Genomic DNA, 14,784 nt, shown 5'->3' on the forward strand with positions numbered 1-14,784 from the left:
ACTCATTTGTAATTTGTCATACGGCCATGTCGTTCAATGAAAATAACTTTCAGCTGAAAATCAGTTGTACAACAAAGTAAATGTGTCAGCAAAAAAATTATAAGAAGACGGATTAACATGACTCAGGCTGTAACAAGTTAGTTTGATTAAAACAACTAAAAACCTTTTCTTCAGACTTTACCCGAACTGCGTTTTCATTCACCTCTAAAATACAACAATAAACTTTACCCTTTTAAATAACTTAAAATCATGCAATAAATTAAGTTAGATGCATAGTCATCTATAGCTTGCCATCCACATATTCCTTGAATACAATTATCCTTCTCATTCACAAAATAATCTATTCTAAAGTTACACCTTAAAACGATGTATTGAGGACATCCGTGTGTCTTTAATTCACAGTAATAAAAATCATTATATCAAAACAGCAGGGAAAAAATTGTAAAAGTTGCAACATGATGAGAGTTTCACTGAAGGAGCATGCCTGTGCATTACTACAAAGCCAACTTCAGAACCTTCTTGGCTGACTTTGCACAGGTTTGATATCTATGAGGTGAGTTATTATTACTATTGGAAGATCTACGTAACTTCCTCCTTCCACCTAAAAAAAAGACATTATCCCTGGACCGCTCTATAGCAGAAGTGTCACATCGGGGTTTGTGCAATTGTGACTGTGTCTGCAGGTTTCTCAGCCTCCAACTCTTTTTCTACACTCATCGAGGGATTATCGTACATCTCAGCCACCTGCTCCTCCATATTCTGTCCCGTCAACTCCTCCTCGCCCTGTTCTTTTGTCTCAGCAGGTGGCTTGGGCTTGCAGCATTTGCTGCAAGAGGCGCAGTAGTTGGTAGTCATCTTGATGACTAATCTGTCCCAAGGATCAAGGGAGCGGGCCCACTCAGGGAGGAAGTCCCAGGAAAGCAGTACCGCGGGCAGACACTGGGGGAGTTTCTTCTGTAGGACGTTTATCACTATGATAGTGATCAACATGACGACCAGAGGCACGGCCACGCCCACCAGCACCTCCCAGCCGGCCACGGATAGGCCGAAGATGAACATGGGCATGAAGAAGAAGCAGCCTATGATGTAAACAGCAGCGAACCAGCGGTAGTCGGCGGTGATGTCGCCCAGCGTTTTAGCCATTCGGATGGGCAGGCGAGTGATCGGAAGGGGATAAAATATGAGGATACCCGTGATGTTGAACAGCAAGTGGACCAGAGCAATCTGGAGTTGGACACAGAAACAGTGATTGTAGTTTTGAAATATTTAATTAGTTTCAGTTATTTTTTTCAATTAGGCATTTGATTTCAGTTTCTTTTTAGTTTGTATTACGGGTGAATAAGGAGTTTTGGTCTCCGTTTTAGGTATTCACTAGATTTACTGAAAATTGTATTTAGTCTTTCAGGAATTATGAGGAAAGCCTTGATTTATAGAAGCTGGAAAATGCAGGGTGAAAGAATGCAGGACATCAGATTGTGTCTGGTGGAAAAAACAAAATGAAAAAAAGTTGTTTTCACACAGTTCTATTTTGTTTTAAGTTTTAGTGAGTTTTGTATTGTATTTTTGTCTCAATTTGAGTTGCCCCTGCACAGAAAGTTAACTCTAAGAGTGTACAAATTCAACCAAACCAAAAAAACACAGACAATTGGTAAATCTGCAAGTGTGTGTGTGTGTGTGTGTGTGTGTGTGTGTGTGTGCGTGCGTGCGTGCGTGCGTGCGTGCGTGCGTGCGTGCGTGCGTGCGTGCGTGCGTGTGCGTGTGCGTGTGCGTGTGCGTGTGCGTGTGCGTGTGTGTGTGTGTGTGTGTGTGTATATAACTGACCTGTAAAGAATTAGCAAGCTTCTCTCCAGGACTAGCCATGGCTGCCAGGATAGCCGTGGTGGTTGTGCCAATGTTTGACCCCAGTGACAACGGATATGCTCTCTGTATGCTGATGACACCAAGACCTATACGCAAAGAGAGGAAGTGAAGGGGAATTTTAGAGTTTTTAAACCTGTGCCCTATTTTTTGATAATTTCGACCACAAACAAAGGGTGGTTGCAAAACTTTTTGGAATTGGTCCGATCTGTTTGCCGCTTGTTGTGAAACGCCCGGATTGCTAGTAATTCAAATTATGCCGTTTGTTTGTTTTGTTTGTTTGTTTTGTTTTCCAAATACAGGCTTATATTCTTATATCTGTCTAAAACATTATTCCAGTGGTGTCCGGGGTAAAAAAAAAAAAAGAAGAAGAAAATAAAACACCCTTTGTAGAATAACTACGATCAAAAGGACGTGAAAAAGCATGTTGGAATATGGAAATAAAGCTTGTACTTTATATAAGAAAAGGAGTGGCATACAAAATGGTACAATAACGATATTTTGCCGTCATTGGCATTCATTCATTTGCTCAGAGCTAGTATTGCTTAATATCACTGAAAAACAAACAGAATCCCGGTCTTTTTCAACATCCGGTTTTAGCCGCAAAGCATTGTGGAACATGCAGTTTCTCGAGTTAACCCTTTGTTAGACAATACTAATAGAAATAAGTCTCAATTCAATGTCAATCAATATCAATAGACTATATTAAATTAAATCCATATTTGTAACTGTTTTAACTGTAAATAATATGAATTTAATTTTAGTCAATCATGCAAATGAATTAACGTCACAAAATTAACTATGTAACCCATTACGGTGGTCTTCATTGATGGTCCAAATGATCTAAAAATAAAAAAATACGTAATTCCCTTTAAAGGTCACTACCGGTGGGGTGGTCTGGCATGTTTAGCCCTCTCACGTGTCTCATGGTATACTTGACATTACAGCCAAACTCTTTCCAAAGCATACTAAGCATTTCCAAAGAACATCAGTCTATTTGTACCTAGCACCTTAATTAAAAAGAAGGCTTATTGTCGGAACTAATGCAACATGCCACATCGTTACATGTACATTTTCTGTCAAAGTTATGTCATCATTGCGTTTTAATGTATTTTAAAGTGTGGATTGATTTGAAAATAAGTTGCAAATGGGAGAAAAGATGGATGGATGGATGGATGAGATGGAAGGATGGATGGATGGATGGATGAGATGGAAGGATGGACTCACCAACAAGTGGAGTGATCGCAGATGTGAAAACAGAACTGCTCTGGACAATGAAGGTCATTAAAGCCCCAACTGCAATTGCGATGTAACCTGTGACCCAGCCGAATGGGTACGGGAAATCTGCAAGGACGGGCGTACAGACACACACACAGACACACACACACTGCAAATGTCAGTGATTCAATTTGTGGAAGCAATTACAGGCAAACGGTATGAATCTTTTTGTTGCTTTTGGCTCTGTGCTGTTCATAAGCCCCTGTGATAAAAAATGTCATGATTCATGATTTGTGAAAATGTGCCCCTACTGCGAACTTTGGAAGCCAATCGTAATCAATTGGAATGGAATCTGAATAAACCGACTGATACATCATGATCAAATGAGAGAGTGTGAACTGATTTGCATGAGCTTTAACCCATTTAGACCTGAGGCCGATTCTAAAAACGCCCTCTAAATCTCTTCTAAGTTTTCTGAAAAACTTTACAATACAAAAAATTACAATAAATGTATGTTGCTATATACTGCACATAGCAACAAGAACCCCAAAAGGAGTTCCCGTCCTGGCTCCTGAAAGGTATAGTTACAAATAGGGGTTCCCGCCCAACAGAATCTGAGTAGTAGCAAAAATTTTATTTTTGTGCGTGCAAAGTGTCACACTTATCGGTGCCTGAGATTAACTGTTCACAGACAGACAGACACACAGGACTGGGGCGAAAACATAATCCCACCCCCGGCCATTCCGTCTTGGTGGAGATAATCATAATAATAAAGTGTCAAATGATATTGTTGGTGTGTGTCAGGTGCTGTGTGTGTATTGTACATGTACGTATAGTATGTGTGATTGTTTTTGCACAGCTGCCTCTGCCTGTGTGTGTGTTCTGCAAAGGCAACATGCCTTTAGTATTTATTGTTCATAAGCCTAGTTGCCTGGTGGCTGTCCGGGAACCTAGTGGTCCAAGCTTTGAGCTGACACAGTTCATGATTAGGGTGGCTTGGGTCCTAAGTGCTTTACTCACACATTGGTCGGTCTTTGTGACTAAATAAGGCAATAGATATGTGATAAACAAATAACCGCCCGGGCATAACCTCTGGCAACGATGAATACCCAGGTGAATCTATATACAGTGCATACACACACACACACCCACACCCACACACACACACACACACAAACAAACACAAACACAAACACGATCAGTTACTCACCAGTATTAAGGACCTTTTTAATGACGATAGCCACCTGTCCCCTCAGTACGGAGTTGAGAAGTCTGACGATGCAGATCAGGCAGGTGCAGAGAGCCAGCAGGGAAAGAGACAACAGAATCAGACCCACTGCCAGGTCAGATAGCTCTGTATCCACAAAGAGGTGTTTACCTGAGAATGAACAAAGAGGGGGACAGTGTACACAAAACATAAATGATCAAATGTGTATACAGACAGGGTGAAAACACTAATAGTCAACATACATGACCGGAGTTCCTCAGGGCTCAGGGCACACACACACACACGCACGCACACACGCACGCACGCGCACGCACGCACGCACACACGTGCACACACACACACACACACACACACACACACACACACACACACACACACACACACACACACACACACACACACACACACACACACACACACTGCTGCTTTAAAGTGGAAAATAATACAATGACACACACCCATGCATAACTTTTTTTTCAAGGTCAGACAGTAGTAATTAAGTTTGATCATTCTTTTAGTATTCTTGTGATCCCTGTATGTGGCATTGTGGTATGAAAATGTTTACATGTATGTGATTCATGGGAAGAAAGTGTGTTCACCGTACATTTATCGACATTAAAGGTATCAGAAATATTCTTCAGTGTGTAGGTGAGGTTGCCATCGAACCAGCACCATTCTGGAGAGGTGCAGTTGTCTTCACTAGGAACTGTGACATTCAGCACGGTCTGAAATACACACACACACACACACGCAAGCACGCACGCACGCACGCACGCACGCACACGCACACACATGCACACGCACACGCACACACACACGCACAAGCACAAGCACACGCACACGCACACGCACACGCACACGCACACGCACACGCACACACTATTATAGTTTTGCAATTTAAAGCCATTTAAAATAACATTCAGTGATTTGACCATTTCTACAGGTTTACGGCAGCTGTTTCCAACGTAGCTATGTTGTAAGGTTCAACTTCTTACTGTGTTGGTGAAGGTTTTGCACCAGATCTTGATGAGACTCTTATTCTTGGATTCAGGATCTCCTGTGGCAATGTCACCAATGACAGATTTATCCAACTGGGGGGAGAGAGAGAGAGAGAGAGAGAGAGAGAGAGAGAGAGAGAGAGAGAGGGAGAGAGAGAGCGGCAGGCTATCATACAAAGATAACAATGTTGTGAAGCTCTTGTGAAAGTTCAACAAGTAAGATCTTTTCTTACACTCTCCCTCTTTCATTCTTTCATCAGGAATGTCTATTACCTCACTTCTGTTTTCCCTCACTCTGAAAGCCTTTCACTCACACATTATTATGCATGAGCATACCTAACCAATCAGACTATCTCAATTTGCTGTTGGCCAATCAGGTAATGGTCTCCATGCTTCTGAATGTGTCATTCTGTCTTTCAGACTAAAGCCCAGTACATGGTCATATATCTACAAATTGAAAATTTAAAAAGCGAATGCCTCCCTGTAAACAATCTGGCCTTACAGATCGGAGACGATGACCTTCCCTTTCATATAGCTAAGTCTGGTATTAAATATCTGGGGATCAATATCTGTCGGACTTTTCCTGGTCTATATGAAAGTAACTCTCTGCCCGTATGCAGCAACCTCACAAAGGATCTTCAGAGGTGGGGTGTTTTGTCTTTGTCTTTGGCTGGTAGAATTAACTGTATTAAAGGAATAGTTCACCCAAGAAATTTCTTATTTTCCATCAATTACACACACCCCATGAAGCCTTGAATTCATGGAGACTTTTTTGTTTTTGTCGCATTCCTGAGCCAATAATTTGATGACTGTGTGTATATCCGGTAGGAGACACAAAGAGTCTCCTTTGTGTCTCCTACCGGATACATTAGCCGGTAGGAGAAGGTAATCAAATTATTGGCTTAGGAATGCAACAAAAACTAAACAAATCGCCATGAATTCAAGCCTTCATGGGTTGTGTAATAGATAGAAAATAAGTAATGTTTTGGGTGAACTATTTCTTTAAGATTAATGTACTACCCAGGTTTTTATACCTGTTTCAGTGTCTTCCGGTGTTCCTGCCCAAGTCCTTCTTCAAATCAGTTGATAAACCATAACATCCTTTTTATGGTGTGGCAAAAAACCCAGAATCCGTAAGGAACTTTTTCAAAGGTCAAGAGTTTGTGATGGACTTGCACTTCCTAACCTTACTGGCCCGCAAATATACAAAAAATTATACATTGGATCCGTTCTTCAGATGCAGATTGGTGTCAATCTGAGGCTAACTCATGTATTGCAACATCCCTCGCTGCTCTGGTTACAGCCAAGCTACCCCTCTCTCCCAAACAATTCACTTCAGACCTCGTTATATCTACTCTTAAAATATGGGCCCAATTCCATCAGCATTTTAATTTTAGTGGCTTCTCCTTAGAAGGCCCCATATGCAACAATCATTTATTTCTCCCTGCTAAACTGGATGCCAGCTTTGAGTACTGGCAATTTGTGGCAAAGATCAGGCCTGGACAAATTCACTGACCTTTTCATAGACATTTTTCTTTCGCCACTTTCAAAGACCTTTCATTCAAATTCAACCTCCCCCGTTCACATCTATTTCGGTACTTTCAAATCAGTCACTTTGTTCAAACTCAAAGCCCAACCTTTCTTAATTTAGAATCAGACTTGAAATTTGATATTTTGTTACAGACCTCTGCTCAACTTCAAGGTCTCATATCAAACATTTACAGTTCTATTTCTTCATTTAATGACTCTTCACTCAGCAAGACTAAGGAACTTGGTGTGTAGAGATACCGGAGGACACTTGGGACCGGGCTATGAGTGCAGTGAATGGGATTACTTCCTGTGCCCGTCTCAATCTGAATTTAAAGTTCTACACCGTGCCCATTTTAGCAAGGCTAGATTAAGCAGAATCTTTCCTGACTTGGATGGGAGCTGTGAGAGATGTCAACAAGACTCAGCCAACTTGACTCACATGTTCTGGTCCTGCCCCAGTTTAATTTACTTTTGGACAGCCGTGTTTAAAACTCTCTCAGATGCCTTTGAGGTGAATATTCAACCTAGCTTTGAAGTCGCTATTTTTGGGGTGTTCGGTGACACGAACGCTATTATCTTTGCGCCCTTGTTAGCCCATAGGAGAATTTTCTAAAAATCTGCAAATTGATGTCCAAACTTCTGATGGCCGGTCTCAGAACCTTTATTCGGAACCGACTCTCCGAACTGTAGTTCGGAAAGCCTGTCCAAACCGGAAGATTTTCCTATGTCGGAAGGAGCATGCCTTAAGTGTTGTGCAACCCTCCTTCTACCCAATCAAGTCTCTTGTCCTCCGAGTTCAGATAGATATCATCTATCTGCATAGTGTCTTCATCACCAGCGTTTGGACTCCAGGTGGGGTTGTCTAGGGCAGTGTATATCAACCCTGGCAAACGTCCCAATTTTGGGCCGGGGCTACTGCTGAGGTGTGCCGCGCCGTTTGAAGAAGGTTTGAAAAAATATCAATAATTTTTTTTTTTTTTAAATAAAGTTTTTTTTTTTTTTTTACAATAATAATAATCAGGCATGCAAACAGCCCGAGGTGAAAAGGGTGACAACATGCTGTTTTTTTTCGGGTCAGGTGTCACACTATTGCCCTATTTGGATTCAAAACGGCTAGTGGAAGCTGAAAAGCTACAAGTTTGCATGTCTGAATAATGCAAAAACAGAAATATTTGTTTGCAATTGCTTTTTTTCTCCCCCATATATTTTCATGATAAAAAAGTGCGTATCGTATCGTATCGAAATCGTATCGAAGTTGTGTGCCCAATATCGTATCGTATCGTTTCGTGAAATTAGTGTATCGGCACACCCCTAGTGTGTATATATAGATATACCGTATATATAGATATACTGAATATATGTATATAATTATATATATATATATATATATATATATATATATATATATATATATATATATATATATATATATATACCGTATATCTAGGTGTGCCCTGGGATTTTTTGGCTATGCCAGGTGTGCCTTGGCACAAAAAAGGTTGATATACACTGGTCTAGGGGATGTCATCCTATGAAATGCTTTAATGGAGTCTAATCGCCAAGACTCTCTCTTCTTGTATGTGAATGATATTTGTTATTCTTTTCAACGTGTTCGCTCCTTATTGAGCTGCCAGTACACTGATTTATAGCCATTTACATTCACTGCACCCGTCGACCCAACACTTTCACAACATTAACACCGCACTGTGACGCTTCATGGCTCACATTTCATTCTAGTTAACCTACTTTCACCCCCAGGATCTAATGGAGCTTTCCCTCCAGCTATTGAGTTACAGTGAGTGCCAACTTGTACTTTAGTTATTAGATTGCTGTTAACTTCACTCTCTACATTCATCTGAACAACATAACTCTAATACGATAACCACCTATCCAGCTATAGCCTTGAAATGAAACCACTTTGAGATACTAGTGATGTTGCAACGAAAGGATGCTTGACCCTGTTGGCTCATATAAGCCTGCACTCATTGCACTGTGAAATGGTAATGACCTCCTTAATTAAGCCTGATTTATAGTTATACGACGGTGTCGCTCATTAAATCTAGCCAATCTAGATGATAAGAGGATCTGATTATATAATATTATCATGTGTCAATAGAGTTTTAAGCCTCGGTAATGGATCATTATGGTGACTCATATGACTTCCTTTTTCAGATTTTGGCAATGGGGTTTGTAACAATGATAGCAATGTTATGCTAATGACTTCTTGCTACTATTTCAACTACAAGAACTATCTGAACTGTGTCCTGCTGTGAAAGGTATTTCATGGGTTCTGGATTTGTTTTCATATTCGATATTCATATTCAAGTTCTCAGAACCTAATTTGCTCAGGAGGTGCATCTAACCCTGAGTTCTTGGAACTCAGAACTTGTACTTTTAAAAAGTTATTTTTTTCTTCAAATTTTTACAAATACCTCCCCCTTCAGATGTGGTTCTGGTTATAATAGAAATGTAAACAAAAAAACATCATAGACCGTAACAATTTCTGGAAAGTTTGAGGTTATGGAAGATTACCCTTCGTAGTCGAAAAGAGCCATAAGATGACCTCTGTGAAAGGACTCCATCTGTAATGGCTGTGATAATGATCATCCCTACCTCTATGATGGCGTTTGTGAGGGGGTCCGTGATGACATTGAGCAGTTTTGGGGCTTCTTCACTCTGTATTTGGAAGGAGTCAATGATGAGCTTGGAGACGCGGTACAAATACCCAGACGCCACCTCCAGTGGCAGCATTATCAGCACAGAGAGCCAGTTGAAGAAATCATGCACTGTGGCCCCTGCAAACGCCCTGCATGGGAAGAGTGAACAGCAAGAGTGCTTGGTTTTATTGTTGTTGTTTTAGTGCTATACAAATAAAGATGATGATGATTATCATTATTGTAACTACGATACTAACAAAAAGTAGTCGACTAGTTGACTAGTTGTGGAGATAATATTTCTTTCATCTGATAACAATGATCAACTCTCAGCAAAAACATCTTAGATACAACCAGAAAAAGGGTTGAATAATGTAGGCGGGACAAACCTGGGTGTATGTGCTGCGCCATTGAAAGAGTCAAGTCTGCTGTTTGAGAGCGCCACATGATGGCACAACGTCATTTACAACTACTATAATTTTTTTTTACAACAATTACCAAAGGATGTATAAAGAGAACCAATTATCCAACATGAGTGCCCGCAGCTGCATACAGTATCTGTAGATATATTGCCACTGCTTTCTTAAAATAAGTTTCCCCGTCTAGTATCGAATAGTAGTTATAGTCCATTAGTCGACTAGTTGAAACCCCTATTGTACATGTATGTCGGTTTTTGGAGTCAAATCCTATGCGTAAAAGAAAAGTTTTACTGTGTACAATGCATAGCTTTTTTCATTAAAAAATGTCTATCTTTCTTCTTCTGACTGACACTTTTGAATTTAGCTTGAGAAAGTGAGAGAGAGGAACTCGACGTGCCTATGAAGGTGACATCCTTGCATTTAACAAGACTTATTACCTGCGGAACTGATTGCGTTCGCCAGCCTGTGTCATGGCAACTAGGGTGTTGGTGACGGAAGTTCCGATGTTGGTGCCCATGATGATAGGAACAGCCAGTTGGACTGTCAGCACTGTCAAAGAACACAGATCTCCATTATTTCAACTCCCCCCATCTACTTATCATCACAACTGTGACAGTAACGTAGTACATACTTGACTACTGTACTTAAGTAAATCTTAAGTATCTGTCCTTTACTTGAGTATTTGTTTTTTGGAAATGTATCTTTTACATTTCAAAGACAAATATGGTACTTTTGAAGTCAGCTGTTACTGCTGACTGCAGATGTACACTTCTTTTCACCTTTAAAATCTGAGCGAACTTTACCTCAAAAAATAAAATATTAAAATAAAAAATACTGTAGTTTATTGTTTGAACGCTTTGCTTGGTTGTGAATTAACAGCTTAAACCATTTATATTTATTAAACTAATACTGATTTGACCGGGGTCCCCCAGGGCTGCTTTCCCTCATTCTCCAAATCTCTCAGCTCACAGCCGAACTTTCGGCGAATGTTCCCCTCAGAATAAGGATGCTAGGGTTTAAGTGGTTAATGCAACCGTTAATGACTTTGTCTAGCTGAAAGCAGTGTTATTTGGAACCGGGATTGTTTTACTTCATGTTTGTACTTTCTCCACCAGTGAGTAGGCTACCATCATATGTATATGTGTAACACCCAGCAATGGGAAACCAAACACTACTTGGCCAAGGAAGATATTAGGCTTATGAGCTTGCAGGGCTACTTTCGTTACATTAACCTCCCGTTGACCTCCCCCCACTGGGAAACACGATCCGTGTCCCAGCACCAATGTAACACCCAACTGTAATTGGGAAGCCAAACATCCGCCAGTCAGCCAAAGGGGAATCCCCCCTTGGCTAGGAGATAAAAGGCTTATGAGCTGGCAGGGATACTCCGTTACACATACCTGTGTGCTTGCATGGCTTATGAGCTGGCAGGGCTACTCCGTCACACATACCTGTGTGTGCGTGCGTGCGTGCGTGCGTGCGTGCGTGCGTGCGTGCGTGCGTGCGTGCGTGCGTGCGTGCGTGCGTGCGTGCGTGCGTGCGTGCGTGCGTGCGTGCGTGCGCGCGGCCTGAAACTCACGTCCAGATGACACCATGCTGACAACAATGGAGGAAGATGTGGAGGAACTCTGCACCAGCAAGGTGACAAGAACTCCAATCACCAGACCAGCCAGAGGGTTGGCCAGCACCTTGTTGTCCTGAAAGATGTCCCCCGCTACTTTACCTGGCCAACGGATAAACAGGAACACTTATTGCCGCTGTCAAGTGGAAACCTTGTCTGTCCAAAACCCTTACTTCTCAGGAAATGGAATAGTTTCAATGGATCCCAGTTATTAGTCATAAGCTCTTAAAACCCACATACAGGTACTCACTTAAACATCTTAAAGCATAAAGACAGTAAAACTTTATACATGATAAAAAAAAGTGTGTACGTTTTGTTTTATTAGTGAGAGGAAACACTCCACTTCTGTCACAAGTAGACAGTATAGCTGCAGATGACCACAGTAAAACTTTTACAAGAGCAATGTGAGTGTGTGTGTGTGTGTGTGTGTGTGTGTGTGTGTGTGTGTGTGTGTGTGTGTGTGTGTGTGTGTGTGTGTGTGTGTGTGTGTGTGTGTGTGTGTGTGTGTGTGTGTGTGTGTAGACCGTACATTATCTGTGTGCATGTGTGTTGGTATATCACATTCCTCTAGCACTTAATTCTGTGTGCAAGCATGCGTGCGTGCGTGCATGCGTGCGTGCGTGTGTGTTTACCTCCAACGAGCTGGAAACCAGAGCTGAGGATGGTTAAAGAACAAATGAACAAGTAGAGGAACCCCAGCAGAAGCACTGCTTTGACAATCCCCACCACCACCTTCTTCACCTTGCCCTTAGCATCCAGCTCTGAGAGACAGACAGAGGAGAGGACACTGTCACTGTCAAGCCCGATTCATACTTCCAAAATCCTCGATGATATCTAGTCTCATATGTGTTCAACTACGTGTGTGTGTGTGTGGGTGTGTGTGTGTGTGTGTGTGTGTGTGTGTGTGTGTGTGTGTGTGTGTGTGTGTGTGTGTGTGTGTGTGTGTGTGTGTGTGTGTGTGTGTGTGTGTGTGTGTGTGCGCGTGTGCGTGTGTGTGTGTGTGTGTGTGGGTGTGCGCGTGCGTACGTGCATGCGTGTGTGTGCGAGAGAGAGAGAGAAAGAGAGAGAGAGAGAGAGAGAGAGAGACATTAAAATGCCAGACAGCATGCATAAATGGCTTTGCAGCATCTCTGACTCTTCCTACTAGACCTCAAAAACATTCTCCAGGAAAATCTGCTATACTATATACTCTATGATGTATATGTTACAGGGAAATTGGCATTCCAGGGAAATTGAAAGGGGAGCGCTTGTTTTCACCGCCCCCCAGGCAATTCCGTAGAACCAACGCTAGAGGGCAATGTAAGCCAGACATGAGCCCCACACCACACACGCACGCATGCACACGCGCACAAACGAGCACGCACACACGCATGCGCACACACGCACACGCACGTGCGCGCGCACACACACACACCCGTGAACAGCCTTATTCCATGCAGTTGAAGCACGAGGGGGCGAGGGGGCGGGGCTGGCGGGCTATGTTAGTGCAGTGAGTGGAAGTTGGGGCAAACCATAGAGGGGCAAACGCAGTCCCCACAACATCATTTACGATTCTGTGCCTATCGGTACATAACTCGGACGGCGCTTAGTCGACTAGCAGAGTCGGTGCGCCTCTGTCATGGTCCAAAACTATACTTTATCGGCAAAAAAGGCAGCGGTTGTTTGAAAAAGTAATGTCCCAAGCGGAAGTCAAACCCAGACTCCCAGTGGTAGTGGATGGGGAGTCCAATGATTATCGAAGTGCGGCACTGAGGCCGGTATGTATGTATATCCATGTTGTCGTCGTCGTCCTCGCATCAAAGCCCCGCCTCGCAGCCCCGCCCCGCGCCTAAAAACAAGCGCTCCCCTTACAATTTCCCTGGAATGTTCAATTTCCCTGTGACATAATTCAACTGCTGTCTCTGTATAGCTATAGTAGTGCTACTGTGGAACTGATAACTGTAATTTATGGCCATCTAATCTCCTCTAAATGATCTTGACCTATAGTTTTACTCATTGTCCCTCGCATGTAAATAATGCTCCAGGATTTTTGCCAGCTAAGAACAAATCCCCCAGGTGCCATTATTAACTGTGAAGATAACTATATTAGTACACCGATAACACAATTGTGTTTTACCCAGATAACAGCGCTAATACATTTGACAACACAAAAAGAAAACTTTGAGGTTTTGAGGTTTTACATGAAAATGTGTTGGAGGTACACAGTGAAATCCTCAGTGGTAATGTATCCATGTGTAACTCTGAGAATGTACTCATACATTACATACATGTATAACCAAACTGACCCGTAAATGAACACTCAGGATTTTATTTTTGTTTGCAAATGTTTCTTTAAGCCATTTAACCACTTAAGCCCTATATATACGAACATGATGTAATGTTACCTATGGACATTACAATTGTGTACCTGCCCACGGCACCCCCTGTCCTAGATTCATTTCTGGGAGATCCCAGGGGTCGTCGATCACTGCCTCGGCCTCAAACAGAGCCACTGTGGAATGGGCTGCCGCCATAGGAACAGCCGGTTCTTTGATTCCTAAGAATGACAAAAGCATTCCGTAAACGTATGGCATCTTCAGACACATGAATGCATACATGATATTTTGAATCTAATTCCTAATTTAGTCGTTACGCCAATTAATCCTCCCCCCTACATTTCTATGTTGCCACTGCTGTTGTACAATACTGGCTCACCTGCCAGCAAGGAGCCCTCACTGGGGGGACGTAACACCTCCATCCTACTCCTGTTAACCCATTAAGACCTGAGGCGATTCTTAATTTTAAAAAAATACTACGTTTTTTGGGGGAAAAAAATAAAAATATTTTTTCAAGATTTTTCAAAAATAGCAGATATATATCTGCTATTTTTTAATAGCCAAAGACATCTAAAGTGACACAGATGCGTTCCACGTATCAATGGATTTAAACATTCACAGCTGACAGGTGCTGCCCCAGCCCGTTAGGAGTACATACAGTATGCAGTGACAAATACCACCCGGCTTCCCACCCCTGAACACAGGCCAATTGTGTTCGTATAGGCCGAATGCACCATGTTGGATTCGAACCCCCAGACTCCGCGGTAATGCACAGGGTACTTGACTCCTGTGCCACCCGAGCCCCGCCAGGTGCACTTGATAATATCAAAGTGGATCTGAAAAGTGTAACTGCAAAGTGTAACTACAATATCACACAGATACACTTGACACCTCTGCTTCTCACACAATAAAATGTACCATTGCATTCATTTTCCTGTCTTGTG

At 42.2% G+C, this 14,784-nt stretch overlaps 1 protein-coding gene across 1 annotated transcript; it reads right to left on the reverse strand.

Annotated features, from left to right (window-relative positions):
* Positions 1–645: 645 nt before the first annotated feature.
* LOC308094811 (sodium-dependent phosphate transport protein 2B-like) lies at positions 646–14,038 on the reverse strand (the record flags this gene model as incomplete). The annotated part of the gene is made up of 11 exons (XM_080441638.1): positions 646–1,224; positions 1,822–1,946; positions 3,085–3,201; positions 4,286–4,453; positions 4,908–5,028; positions 5,299–5,394; positions 9,445–9,637; positions 10,342–10,453; positions 11,484–11,627; positions 12,158–12,286; positions 13,933–14,038. 11 exons carry the CDS (start codon positions 14,036–14,038, stop codon positions 646–648), a joined length of 1,890 nt encoding a protein of 629 aa, XP_080297764.1.
* Positions 14,039–14,784: the final 746 nt, after the last annotated feature.

The sequence above is a fragment of the Gymnoscopelus braueri genome, assembly GCF_963280865.1.
Source record: "Gymnoscopelus braueri genome assembly, chromosome: 2".
Taxonomy (NCBI): domain Eukaryota; kingdom Metazoa; phylum Chordata; class Actinopteri; order Myctophiformes; family Myctophidae; genus Gymnoscopelus; species Gymnoscopelus braueri.